We start from the raw sequence: 13,292 nt of genomic DNA, 5'->3' as shown, positions 1-13,292 counted from the left end.
CCTCTTCGCAGGTCGCTAATAGGTCACTCTCCTTGAACCGTGAGCTTTATCATACCTCTCCTTAAAGTTATGTATGGATCCTGCCTCCACTACATCGCTTCCCAAACTATTCCACTTACTGACTACTCTGTGGCTGAAGAAATACTTCCGAAAATCCCTGTGATTTATCTGTGTCTTCAACTTCCAACTGTGTCCCCTTGTTGCTGTGTCCCATCTCTGGAACATCCTGTCTTTGTCCACCTTGTCAATTCCTCTCAGTATTTTGTATGTCGTTATCATGTCCCTCCTATCTTTCCTGTCCTCCAGTGTCGTCAGGTCGATTTCCCTTAACCTCTCCTCGTAGGACATACCCCTTAGCTCTGGGACTAGTCTTGTTGCAAACCTTTGCACTTTCTCTAGTTTCTCTACATGCTTGGCTAGGTGTGGGTTCCAAACTGGTGCCGCATACTCCAATATGGGCCTAACGTACACGGTGTACAGGGTCCTGAACGATTCCTTATTAAGATGTCGGAATGCTGTTCTGAGGTTTGCTAGGCACCCATATGCTGCAGCAGTTATTTGGTTGATATGCGCTTCAAGAGATGTGCCTGGTGTCATACTCACCCCAAGATCTTTTTCCTTGAGTGAGGTTTGTAGTGTGTGTGCGTGCGTGCGCGCGCGAGCGCATGTGCAATACAATCGCAGACAGACGATCTTAACGATGCTAGACAAGCCACGGAGGATGAAAATTATGAGGTCAAGATCTTTCACACGTCTCCGTGCGTCATCAGTCCACCTGGTGCTGCTCTTGCAACATTGCATAGCTCCTGATGACTCACGAAGACGTGTAAAAGATCTTGAGCTGATGATTTCCATCCCCCGTGGTTTGATTCTCTCATCCTGACTGGTCAGGATAAAATAATCAACCAAGGGACCCACCTGGTTTGGGAGAGGAACGCGGGAACGATGACCCTCGGGTTTGCGGCAATATTATACTAATATTAGATTTCTTCATTGCGTTTTCACTTCAAGGTGGGGGGGAGGGAGTAAGAGTGCCTTGCTGCTGGTGGAGGGCCCGTGGTCCGAAAATATGGAACTGCCCTCCATTTTTAATGTATCGAATCTGATTGCCTCTCATTCCTCACTCGATGAGGAATGAGGTCAGTATTCAGGTGCTCAGTGGAGTTGGGTGCTAAGTTTACGGTGTATAATAGAAGTGGGTTTGTAAAGTATTGGGAGCAGCGAGAGAATTAAATCCCATGTTGTTATTTTGTTTATGTTCAATTGTCTGTTGTTTTGTGTTGTGATCTGGGGAATTTTAGTGAGTACAGTGTTATTGTTATGTATTTCATTACCTCCTACAACCATAACAAGGTTGTACAACAAACAATGTTGTTTTGTGCGCTAATTGTTGAAAAATGTGATTTTGGGGGTTTTGTTTAATATTTAAAGCTGCTCGTTCTTTTAGTATGTAAATCCTGCTATATTAAATGGGTTATGCAATGGAAACATATTTTGCTGCTTTGGGAGAATTTCTTTTTTGGCTAGCAAAAACAGAACCCCGACCAACCCAAACCTAACCTAGAATTTAACTCAAAATTTAGGTTAGAAGTTTATTAATTTTTTTTCGACTAACAAAAAAAAATCTAACGTTGGGCTCAAAACGTACATGACACTGTTGCACAAACCACTTAATGTTGGAGAATTTACATAATAAATAATAGTTTCCAAGCAGCAGAACTAAATACTAACCTTATATTCACTTGGAAGTGAATAACCAACAGGTTATAGACGGTTATAATCATGACCATGATTTTTAAAGGGGTGGAGGGGTAAGCCAGTGGAATGCCTCGGTCAGATGACCAGAAGCTCCAACTGCGGGTCATCATATAACAAAGACTCGTGTCAGGAAACACTTATCCTGTTTCCTGACGAACCTTACCTTATAACCAACAGGGGCCTCACAACGCGTAAGCAACAGGAACAAATGATATTTGATATGAGGTAAGGCAGCTTTAATTCTGTGGAACATCATTCAGCATCAAAGAAAATTCCTTCGAAGGGACTTTTCTCAAAGCGTTAAGTTGGTTGCCTAGGCTAATTTTATCTTTTGCTTTTATTGTACGTGTTGTTCATTTTTTAAGGCTATGAGCAGCGCTGAGTTACCAACAAGGTCAAAGTTACCCGTAAATGTCACTGCAACTACTACTACTATTCTCAAAATAGTCTGGATGTAATAGAGCGAATAAATAAATTATTGCGTAGTATAACATAAGCCTAATGCTTTCTTATTATAATAATTATTATTATTATTCGTGGAAGTGCTGAACCCGTAGGAGAGAATGGAAGGAAAGCAGATTTGATCCGAAGATGGAGAGGATAGCGCCAGTTCCTTGGCTCAGATACCCTTCAGTAACATGAAGGTACTTCCTTGGAAGGGAACAATCCTGGTATATCCTACTGTCTTGGAGACTGGGATAACTTGTGTTGACTAAGTTTGGCTTTCCAGCTATAACTCTTGAAATTATTAGACGTTCCTCAGGACATGCAAGTTTATCAAGACTTAGGTAATGGAATACAGTAATGTATATTATTTATTATTATTATTATTATTATTATTATTATTATTATTATTATTATTATTATTATTATTATTATTATTAAAAAGCTCTTCAACAGTGTGTTTCATGCTAAAGCATTAAAAAAAATTCGTCCTCTTCATTTTCTTCGGTGTAGATTATGTTTCGTTCAATGGTATCAGTCGAAATATGGAATCTCTTCCATTGCTGTTTTATTTTTTGGTCAACATGTGGTATAACATTTAACTGACAGCTGTTCATTTACTCTCTCTCTCTCTCACACACACACACACACACAGTATATATATATATATATATATATATATATATATATATATATATATATAAATATATATATATATATATATAAATATATATAAATATATATATGTCGTGCCGAATATGTAAAACTGGTCAATTAGCAAGAACTCATTTAAAATTAAGTCCTTTCTGAAATTTTCTCTTATACGTTTAAAGATATACTTTTTTCATTAATGTTAATGTAAAAATTTTGAATTTTGCTCCAAAAGAATCTTAGAAAACTTACCTAACCTTATTATAACAAGAACAATTTATTTTAGCCTAACCCAACTAAATATATTTTAAATACGTTTACAATAATTTAGTACTAAACAAACACAATCAAATATATTTTTTTCGTTAGGTTCAGAATGATTTTGGCGAAATTATTGCATACACAAATTTTCACTTGTCCTATATGGCAAGATGAGCGTTGCTATTTAAGCCAATATCGCAAATTCTGCCTATTCGGCACGACATATATATATATATATATATATATATATATATATATATATATATATATATATATATATATATATATATATATATATATATATGTCGTGCCGAATATGTAAAACTGGTCAATTAGCAAGAACTCATTTAAAATTAAGTCCTTTCTGAAATTTTCTTTTATACGTTTAAATATATATTTTTTTTCATTGATGTTAATGTAAAATTTTTTAATTTTGCACCAAAAGAATCTTAGAAAACTTACCTAACCTTATTATAACAAGCGCAGTTTTTTTTTAGCCTAACCCAACTAAATATATTTTAGATTTGTTTACAGTAATTTAATACTAAACAAACACAGTGAAATATATTTTTTTCGTTAGGTTCAGAATGATTTTGGCGAAATTGCATACGCAAATTTTCGCTTGTCCTATATGGCAAGATGAGCGTTGCTATTTAAGCCAAGATCGCAAGTTCTGCCTATTCGGCACGACATATATATATATATATATATATATATATATATATATATATATATATATATATATATATATATATATATATATATATATATATATATATATGCGTGTGTGTGTGTGTGCGAACGTTAAAATCAGTACGTTCTTTATGTTCATAGTGAAGGTGATTGTCATACAGATGTAGAAAAAATTAATGCAAATATATAATAAAAATATAGTAATGTACCTATAATAAAAGTAGAAGTGCCCGATATAACATTTTCAGCACTAGTTTACAAATTAATAGGCTATTAACATGTTTCCAGAATTTGGGGATGGAATTCCATTTGGCAGGAAACCTGGTAACCGTAACAAGCGTTCTGATTGGCTAAAACAATGACCAATGATTTTCAAGGTTTAATTGGATCATAGCTGGTGTTTGGGAGCATTGAGCCGTGGCAACTAGTAGTGGCTGTCTGAGAGCAGGGCCAAGCTGTCAATGTTATCCTGCCAACATGAGTGGGAATTGTTGTGGACCTCCAGCAGAAACAGTCTGGTTGACCAGGCAAGCACTAGACGAACCTGGCCCATGACCGGGCTCCGAAAGTAGTGAAACTCTTCAAAAGTTTAAACTATGAAATGTAATTTGAGGTCTTTATAATGGCCTCTCAGTTCTCAGCCGTGGCTACTTCTGTAGCAGGCAAATTTAAATGGAGTGTTGTCTTCAGTAGTGAAGAAAAGATACAGGTTGAAAAGCAAGCCTTTATTGGGACAGTGTTTCGCTGTAAGAGCTTGTGAAAATTTAAGAGCGAAAAGGCATGCTCTGCTACGTCTTTTCATCAATACTATCATAAATCACTAACGAGGCTTGGGACTAGAGTTGCTTTTCAAGGCGTTTATGTCAAGTTTGTAGAACTATTTATATAGTTTGTTGACTTCAAATTCTGCTAAAATGTCATTCAAACAAATTAGCTTGGAGGCTTCATAGACTGTGTACATCATGTAAATGACTCAAAGGACTGAGCTAAGCACGTATGCGTACACTAACCTAGCTTCATTTTATTTTACTAAAATAATGTGTGGATGCTTCCTCCTGTTAGGTGGTGTCCACTTTACATGAATTAATATTATTGAGAAGTGTGTGAGGGGTAGCAACTAACTGTACGTGTTTACAGATAAAGTCAAGTTAGGTTGGAAATTGAGACACATGCAACATTTAGGAATCCTTATTGAGGAAACGTTTCGCCACACAGTGGCTTCATCAGTCCAATACAAAGAAATGTGTAAGGAGAGTAGGAGTTTGAGGTAATCAGTCCCTCAGCCTGAAGTCGATGTGTTCAGTCCATCAGTCTTGTAGAATGTACAGCATAGGGCCGTAGACGTGACTTATAAACTGTAGTCTGGTGAGGCGAAGCAGGAGGAGGCGGGGTCATAGTGGAACCATCCACTAGTTTAAGTAGGTCTTCGTCCAAAGGTTGGACAAGTTTTGAAGAATTCTTTGTATCAAGGTTCCATGATGCTGCAGTGTCTGGCAATTGGTTTTTTAAACCATTTATTACAAGTTAGGTTGGGTTAGGTCATGTAGGGTTTGAGTTGGGTTAGGTTGTATTGGATTATATTAGGTTACTTTAGCCTAGGTTAGTTTTGATTAGGTTAGGCTAGGCTACGTTCAGTTAAGTTGTATTAGGTTAAATTGGGTTTGATTAGAAACGTGAAAGCACGGACATAAATATTTAACTAGATGGTAGACTGGACAAAACTAGGTTTTTTTTATTGCAAGATAGTGTAGACCAACATGAAAAAAAAAAATATTTAAGAACTAGAGCCAGACGACCCTGGCCCATAGCTAGGCTCCGGGAGTAGAAAGACTCAAAACTCATTAAAGGTATATCAAAAGTATAGAGCGCCACACATGATGAGCTCTATTAGGAAACATCAGTTGTAGAAATTTATTGAGTTCAAGAAATTCCACAGAGCCATTGTAACAAGCAGTAGAAGCCTTTAGAATCCACGCTGACAAAGCATAATGAGTAGCACACATATATTATTGTTAGGTTCATACTAATTTGATAAATTACAGATTTTAGGTAGAAATAGAGTATTATGAACTAATAACATTATTAAAATATGTAATTTTAGGCTTTAATATGTTTACGCTGTTACAAATGAGTAGGAATATTAGATATGTAAGGACACCTAGCGGTCCTCCAATGAACTAGTGATGGAGGCTGCAGAGAGCACCTCTTTACAAGTTTCTATCTCTTGAGCCCCACTCAATTTCCCAACATTACCTAGCAGTTAATTACGTGCTTCAGAGGCCTTACAACGAATCGTGGATACGAGTCTCTGCGCCAGATCCACTGGTGACACTACTGTATTTTGCGTCAAGTCATGTGGCCACTAATAGTGGGCGCCTATGACCAACGAGCAGGTAATTTCTATTTGATATTTAATCCAGTTTGAAGTTTAACTACTTAGTGTTGTACAAGCCCCTTGTGAGACGCTAGAAGTCTTGGGGGATTGGTGTCCTTAGTCCTTGCTAGAGAGCTTCTTACAAGGAGGCAGATATTACACACATTTTAATATGGTCCTTTAAACCGAGATCGTGGAATAGCTAGTTTAATTATATTTAGTCTGGGCCTAGGCCACAGTAACTTGTCAGATTTACAAAGTTAGGATTAAGTTAGCTCAACGCTTGCCATGCGACTAGGCTAGGACTAACTGCGCACAATTTAAATTATTTACAGTGTTACAAGTAAGCCAGAAGTAGGGGAAAATAGGCTTGTAAATTTGATTTTTTACAGTGATTTACAAGCCAGAAGTAGGTAGAATTAAGCTTGTAAATTCAATATTTACAGTGATTTGCTAAGTAGCCAAAATTAGGTTGAAAGTTTGCAATATTTACAATTATAACAGCTAGGCTAGATTTAGCCTAGTTAACATTTACATCTGTCATGCGCTAACCCCGTGTAGTTTGCATATATTAAATGGCAAAAGGCTTAAATCACTTCAATCACAAAATTTCCACTCCCAGCTCAGTATATACCATTCATCATGCATTGATTTTGGATAATTTCAAATGAGGCAATTATATACTCACGTGTGAATTCATTTACCCGGTTTCCGTTTGTACTGTAAGTTAAGTGAAGGGCTATTTTTTAACAATTTTAGCCAACGTAATTTATTTAGAATTTTCTGTATCCATTCATAATTTATCCACATTTTTTTTTGCAAGTTTCTGGCGTTTTTTTTATTATAGTACTTTTTTTTTAGATTATTTTTATATTGTCGACAGTATCGCATTTACGGGTTTAGCGCTTCCCCGTGAATATAATAATCAGATTCGTGCATGCATTACTGCGTGAGCTTTTAAAAGATCTAAGACGAGGTAGTCCCTCCAAGGCTGAGGTACTGATTACCTTGTCATCTGCATGTAATTCTACAGTCTTTTTTATAGCCTTGAATGTGTATTGATAAACCACTAGATGGCGAAACGTCTGCAAATAAAGATACCCAGATGTTGTACATGTGTCTTAATTCTTCATCAAGGAGAGGGTATCTCCAATTCCGTTGATCAAGAGCGCTTCAGCACTTTCATGGCCCACCTCCCTTGAATGATTGGATAGTGTAGCTTCTGACGGCGATATTTTTTGCCCAACTTACCGTGTGTTCAGGAAGGAGTAGTGGGGGAGTGGGAGGGGGGATCTCTTGGCACTGGAGCAGCAAAAATTAAATCGAGCCACAGCAAAGTCGCTATAAACATTTTCTCGTCCTAACGGATGTTTCCGATGGTCTCAATTTTTTTTTTTCCGTGGTCTAGAAAAAATTTAAGAGTAAATTTTCTGAAATTTTGGAAGTGTTCGGGTTATAATTTTGTCATTAAAGTTTATTACTAACGGTTCTTCAGAAGCTATTTAATAGTTATATACCGTTTCTCTACTCAATTATGTAAACATTTTTAACTTGATAAGTTTGTGAAAGATTAAATTACGTAAAATCATTCGTTTTTCTGTACATGGTCACTGATTACAGGGGAGTCTCTACTGTATAACATTTCACCACAAATTTGCTATATCGAGTACACATAGTGGTGAAATTATGTACCAACTAAGACTTCTTTGCAATTAGTCTTACTCCTCGGTATTATACTGATCTGGACGAAAATAAATTATGCAATATCAGTCACTGGTGACGTGATAGATTCACTAGATAGACTGAAACCAAACAAGTCGCCGGGCTCTGATGAACTGTTGTCAATGGTTCTAAAGAAATGTAAGGAGGAAATTAGCAAGCTCTTTGCTAGCCTCTTCAACATATCACCACCAACAGGTATTGTACTGGACAAATGGTAAATGTGATACCCATTAACAAAGCGGGAGATAAGTCAGTGGCTTCAAATTACAGATAGTCCAATTAGCCTAACCTCGATTATGGGAAAATTGATATCAGTAATTGTCGATGCAATTTGGAGCCACCTTGAAAGAAATAATTTGATCAGTGAGTCTCAGCACGGTTTTAGAAGCGTTCTTAAATTTACTAACCTTTTTCATTAAGTACATGGACGTGAATTACCAGAGCTTTGGTAAGATGAGAAAGGAAGTCTTAATTAAAGTAATAGAGGCGGTTGACCAACATAAAGAATATGATATTGTGTATGGACTCAAGGCCTTTGATAATGTTCTTCTCAGGAGACTAATTAGGAAAGTAGCGGTACATGAAATAGAAGGAATTATCTCCTGGGTCGAGGCATGGTTGACCGATAGGCAACATAGTTTGCATTAATGGGGAGAAATTGAAATGGGGATCTTTTACGAGTGGTGCGTCACAGGGGTCAGCGTTAGGACCAATGTTCACAATCTGCATAAACGATATTGATAAGGATATAAACAGTGGGATAAGTTAGTTTGCCGATGACACTACAAATAATTTTTGATGTGGACACCAGAAGGCTACAGGATGACTTGAATAGGTTGATGTGGTCAAAGAAGAGACAGATGCAGTTCAGTGGAGAAGTGTAAGGCTCTAATCCTAGGAAAGGGAAATAACTATGACACATAAGATAAACGATGTAGATCTTAGTCGAAGCGAAAAGTTCTTGTTAGCAGAAATTTAAAGCCAAGTCAGCAGTCATAATTATATGTTCGGAATAAAGGTAATAGAATTCTTGGCTTCATATCAAGAATAATAGAAGTCCTAAGGTTATAACTGCATATCTTTGGTTAGACCTCATTTAGATTATGCTGCCAGTTGCTCCCCGTGTATGGGACCCAATGTTGTCTTTAAATACTGTAAGAGTGTCATGTAACTCTCACTAATTATATCGCGAATATCTTCATTAATAGGATGTTTGGCTTTATATTATTATGTCTCATCACTTATCATTATTATCAGCTATGTAAATAGGTAGGATGTGTTTCTTGTGTTAAATGAGGAGAACAAACTAATGACGGTGGGAAACAATCATGCTAACTACTGTTAGCTGGTTTAGGGTCTAGTTCACTGCTGCCTGAGTCACATGATCCTACATGATGTTAGGTTAGTGGACTTGGATTCAGGGAGTCTTGTCCAGCCCTGAGCACATTAAACATTCTCTCTCTGGTTGTCTGGTCAAGTTTCAAGTTTCTTTAAGAAACGGTGTCGTTGGTGACTCCTCGTTTTCTCTCTGTATTGGTGGAAAAAGTTATTAATAGACTTGGTCATTTGCACTGTCTCTTAAGGTGTATGTCTATTTCCTTAACTATAGAACATAGATTTTATTTTAGAGTGCAACTACGCTAAGACGTAGATTGTAATGATCTGTGTTGAACCTAGATTCGATATTATGTAGAAAGGCGAATAGTTATAGTCACTAATATCATTTCATTGATCCTGACATAGATGTAATAGTGTTATGCAAACTCTTAATTTGAGTTGGGAATTTAGAATCACTGTTTGAATATATCGTAAGATCCGTCCTTCTGTGGAAAATGTGTTACTTCCATTGAAATTACTATGTATTTATAACTTCTATGAAAATTCATGACTTTGAGTTACCTTAAAGTAAGATATTTACGAAGACAATCGTAAATCTTGTACCTTCAGTAATGAGGTACCTTGAGTACTCTTTAATATGAATTAATAAGAGAAGAAAGTTTTGTCTTAAATACTTTAACATTAAAGATCGTTAATTTTATATTTGTTGGATTTTTGTTTCCAAGTTGAAATTAAACCTTTTATCACTAATTTTCTAAAAGGATAACTAGACCAGACATTGTTCTAGTATCTTGTTAGAAGAAAGGGGCAATCTTAATTACAGGACAGTTACTTACGGAGATTCCTTCCAGAACTCTTACTCTACAAAAAAAAAAAAAAAAAAAAAAAAAAAAAAAGCCTTACTCGTAACACTGCCCCGTCCTGATCCACATATTACAGAATGGTCATAAATGCGTTCGAAAATATAGAGGAGGAGGACAAGGTTGATTCTACATATTTAAAACCTTTTTTGCGAAAATAGGCTGAAGCCCTTGAACCTGCACATTTCAGAAATGTGATTTAAGTGTACAAATGGAAAACAAAAATAAAGGGGATATACATAGCGTGTTGAAAATATCTAACAGTCAGGACTTGCTGCAATGGATTAAAGTTGGAGAAATTTAGATTTAGAAAGGGTATTGGGAAATACTGGTTTGACAAGAGTCGTAGATTAGTGGAACAAACCCCCAGGTACCGTTATTTAGGCAAGAACTTTGGGTAGCTTTAAATAAGGTGCATAGTGGGTGTGGGTGAACCTGCCTAGCATGGGCCAGTAGGCTTGATCCAATACTCCTTCGTTCTTATGTTCACTGTCGACATTTCGATGTTTCTTTGGAATTTAATGTTTCGTTACCTGTAGGTTACATGTACTTGATTCCAGTTGTTCCCTTCCCGTGACCCGGTTCTCCAGCAAGCCTCCTGACAGCCAGATTAGCGAGGTTGGTTCTGGCTGTACGAAACATGCACCACAGTCCGGCTAATTAAGAACTAAAAAGGAATTTGTAAAGTTCTCACTTGAAGACAGCTGGGAATCTATTAGATTTTGAAGACTTGACAATTTTAATGCATTTTTGTAAACCATGTTGGAGAAATTTATTTTTTTTTAATTTAATGAAATTGGAAAAAAAAATATGGCTGTATGAGAGAACTGCATTTGTTCTTTTTTTTAATGCGTATTTCCTTATAAGCGTATTAATATATTTATAGGGAAAGCGTAACTGTTAAGGTTCCTAGTATTGCCTGAATTATTGGCGGTAATCAGATCCTTGTAGTCGTAGATTATTCCCGGACATAAATGCTTTTGTCTTGATTCCTACTATAAATTTTAGTTTCCGGAACCAAAGTTTCTGGCAGCGTATATTTTACGATGTGAAAATGTCATTAGTGCAGTATGAATTGTTACCTTGGTGTTTTAAGCGCTAAATCGTAATAATATTTGCAGTTTAGTTCAACCACTTTCATATGTTTGGCTGCTGTGCAAACTAATATGTCGGGATTTGACTTTTTAATTATATTTTTTTTTTTATTTTTACGAATTTATAATTGCCTGCAATGCCTTTAGGATTACTGGGACTTATTTTTTATCAGTGAATTTGCACGGAATTTGTGCAAAATGTGTTTACGTTGTGAAAAGATAAGAGAGTGTATTTACATTGTAACAGAAGGAACATGAGGTATATCCTAGTAACGAAAGAAAGCAGACATTTACCCTGTAACAAGAGAATTAACAGGAGTTATTTACCAGTAACAACAGAAAGAACAGATGTATCGTTCCTGAAAGAGGTATATTGGGCAGTTAAAGATAACAGTAGAGCTCTGCAGTAGGCCTACTGGCCCATGCTAGGGGTCCAGTTCACAACCACACACACTCGTGTACCCATCCAACTTGTATCTAAAACTACATTGAATAATATCAGATAATTTACATTATTCAAATGTAAATTTCCATGTCATATGACAGCCTTCAAGGGGGCGCCTGGGTACTGGTGAATAACTCTTGATTCAAGAAATTGGAGCTACCCTCCCCATCCTTGGATCAAATCTTCATTATTTCATTCCCCGGGAGGTATATGAAACAACGAGTTTAGCGCTTCCCCGTAAATATAAATGTAATTCATATGGTTTAGCATTTTTAGTATTCACTAATTTTGTTTAATATCTCTATCTCTATCTCTCTCTCTCTCTCTCTCTCATATATATATATATATATATATATATATATATATATATATATATATATATATATATATATATATATATATATATATATATATATATATATATTTATATATATATATATATATGTATATATATATATATATATATATATATATATATATATATATATATATATATATATATATATATATGTCGTGCCGAATAGGCAGAACTTGCGATCTTGGCTTAAATAGCAACGCTCATCTTGCCATATAGGACAAGTGAAAATTTGTGTATGCAATAATTTCGCCAAAATCATTCTGATCCTGATGAAAAAAATATATTTGATTGTGTTTGTTTAATACTAAATTATTGTAAACGTATTTAAAATGTATTTAGTTGGGTTAGGCTAAAATAAATTTCTTTTGTTATAATAAGGTTAGGTAAGTTTTCTAAGTTCCTTTTGGTGCAAAATTATAAATTTTTAAATTAACATCAATGAAAAAAATATATCTTTAAATGTATAAGAGAAAATTTCAGAAAGGGCTTAATTTTAAATGAGTTCTTGCTAATTGACCAGTTTTACATATTCGGCACGACATATATATATATATATATATATATATATATATATATATATATATATATATATATATATATATATATATATATATATAATCCTAGTGGTGATAACTGTTAATTCCAGGTTTTCATCATAACATTATTTTGTTTATACAAGAAATTATAAATTTGCAAATTTGTAGTTTTTGATATTTATCACTTTATAACAAATTTGATATACTCTACAAATAACTTAATTACAAGCTTTTTTTTTTTTTTTTTTTTTGTATTATTAAAATTTAAGAAGTGTAGATTAAATATATGGATTTTTATTGGCTTAGCGCTTCTTTTTGATTATAATAATAATATGGATTTTATACTCTAAAACTAGCAATGGAAATTCAATTGGAAAATTGCCTTTTAGATGAAAAGGCACGTACAGAGCAAGTTTTTACCGTGACAACGTTTCGCTCTGCGTAGATCTTAATCTAGATAAAGCTAAACGTTGTCCCAGTAAAGGCTTGTTATGGAAAGCCTCTCATTTGTCAGCAGTACGCCATTTTGATCCAGGTGCAAGACTTTGTTATACTTTTTATCTGAAAGTATTGTTTACATTAATGCTTGTGGATGTATATGGTTGAGTAATTTTGTCGGTGTGGCAGGTTGGGAAGAGGAGCTTTAAGTCGAGAAACAGATGTTCACTCCGTGCAGGCAGCTCGCGTCAGGGAAGACAACCAGGTGCTCGAATGACCCCGCCGAACACGCTACAAGTGAGATCAATGGCAAGAAAAGA

General features: G+C 35.3%; 1 protein-coding gene across 1 annotated transcript in view; it reads left to right on the top strand.

Annotated features, from left to right (window-relative positions):
• The window catches only part of LOC128703604 (multiple PDZ domain protein), a 623,082-nt gene that overhangs the window by 213,118 nt on the left and 396,672 nt on the right, over nt 1-13,292 (top strand). Inside the window, exon 10 of the mRNA XM_070101112.1 lies at nt 13,162-13,269. Within this exon, the coding sequence (XP_069957213.1) occupies nt 13,162-13,269 (108 nt within the window). The remainder of the gene's footprint in view (nt 1-13,161; nt 13,270-13,292) is intronic.

Source organism: Cherax quadricarinatus, chromosome 76, assembly GCF_038502225.1.
Source record: "Cherax quadricarinatus isolate ZL_2023a chromosome 76, ASM3850222v1, whole genome shotgun sequence".
NCBI lineage: Eukaryota > Metazoa > Arthropoda > Malacostraca > Decapoda > Parastacidae > Cherax > Cherax quadricarinatus.
Note: the sequence above shows the minus strand (reverse complement) of the source record. Positions and strands in the feature narration are given on the sequence as shown.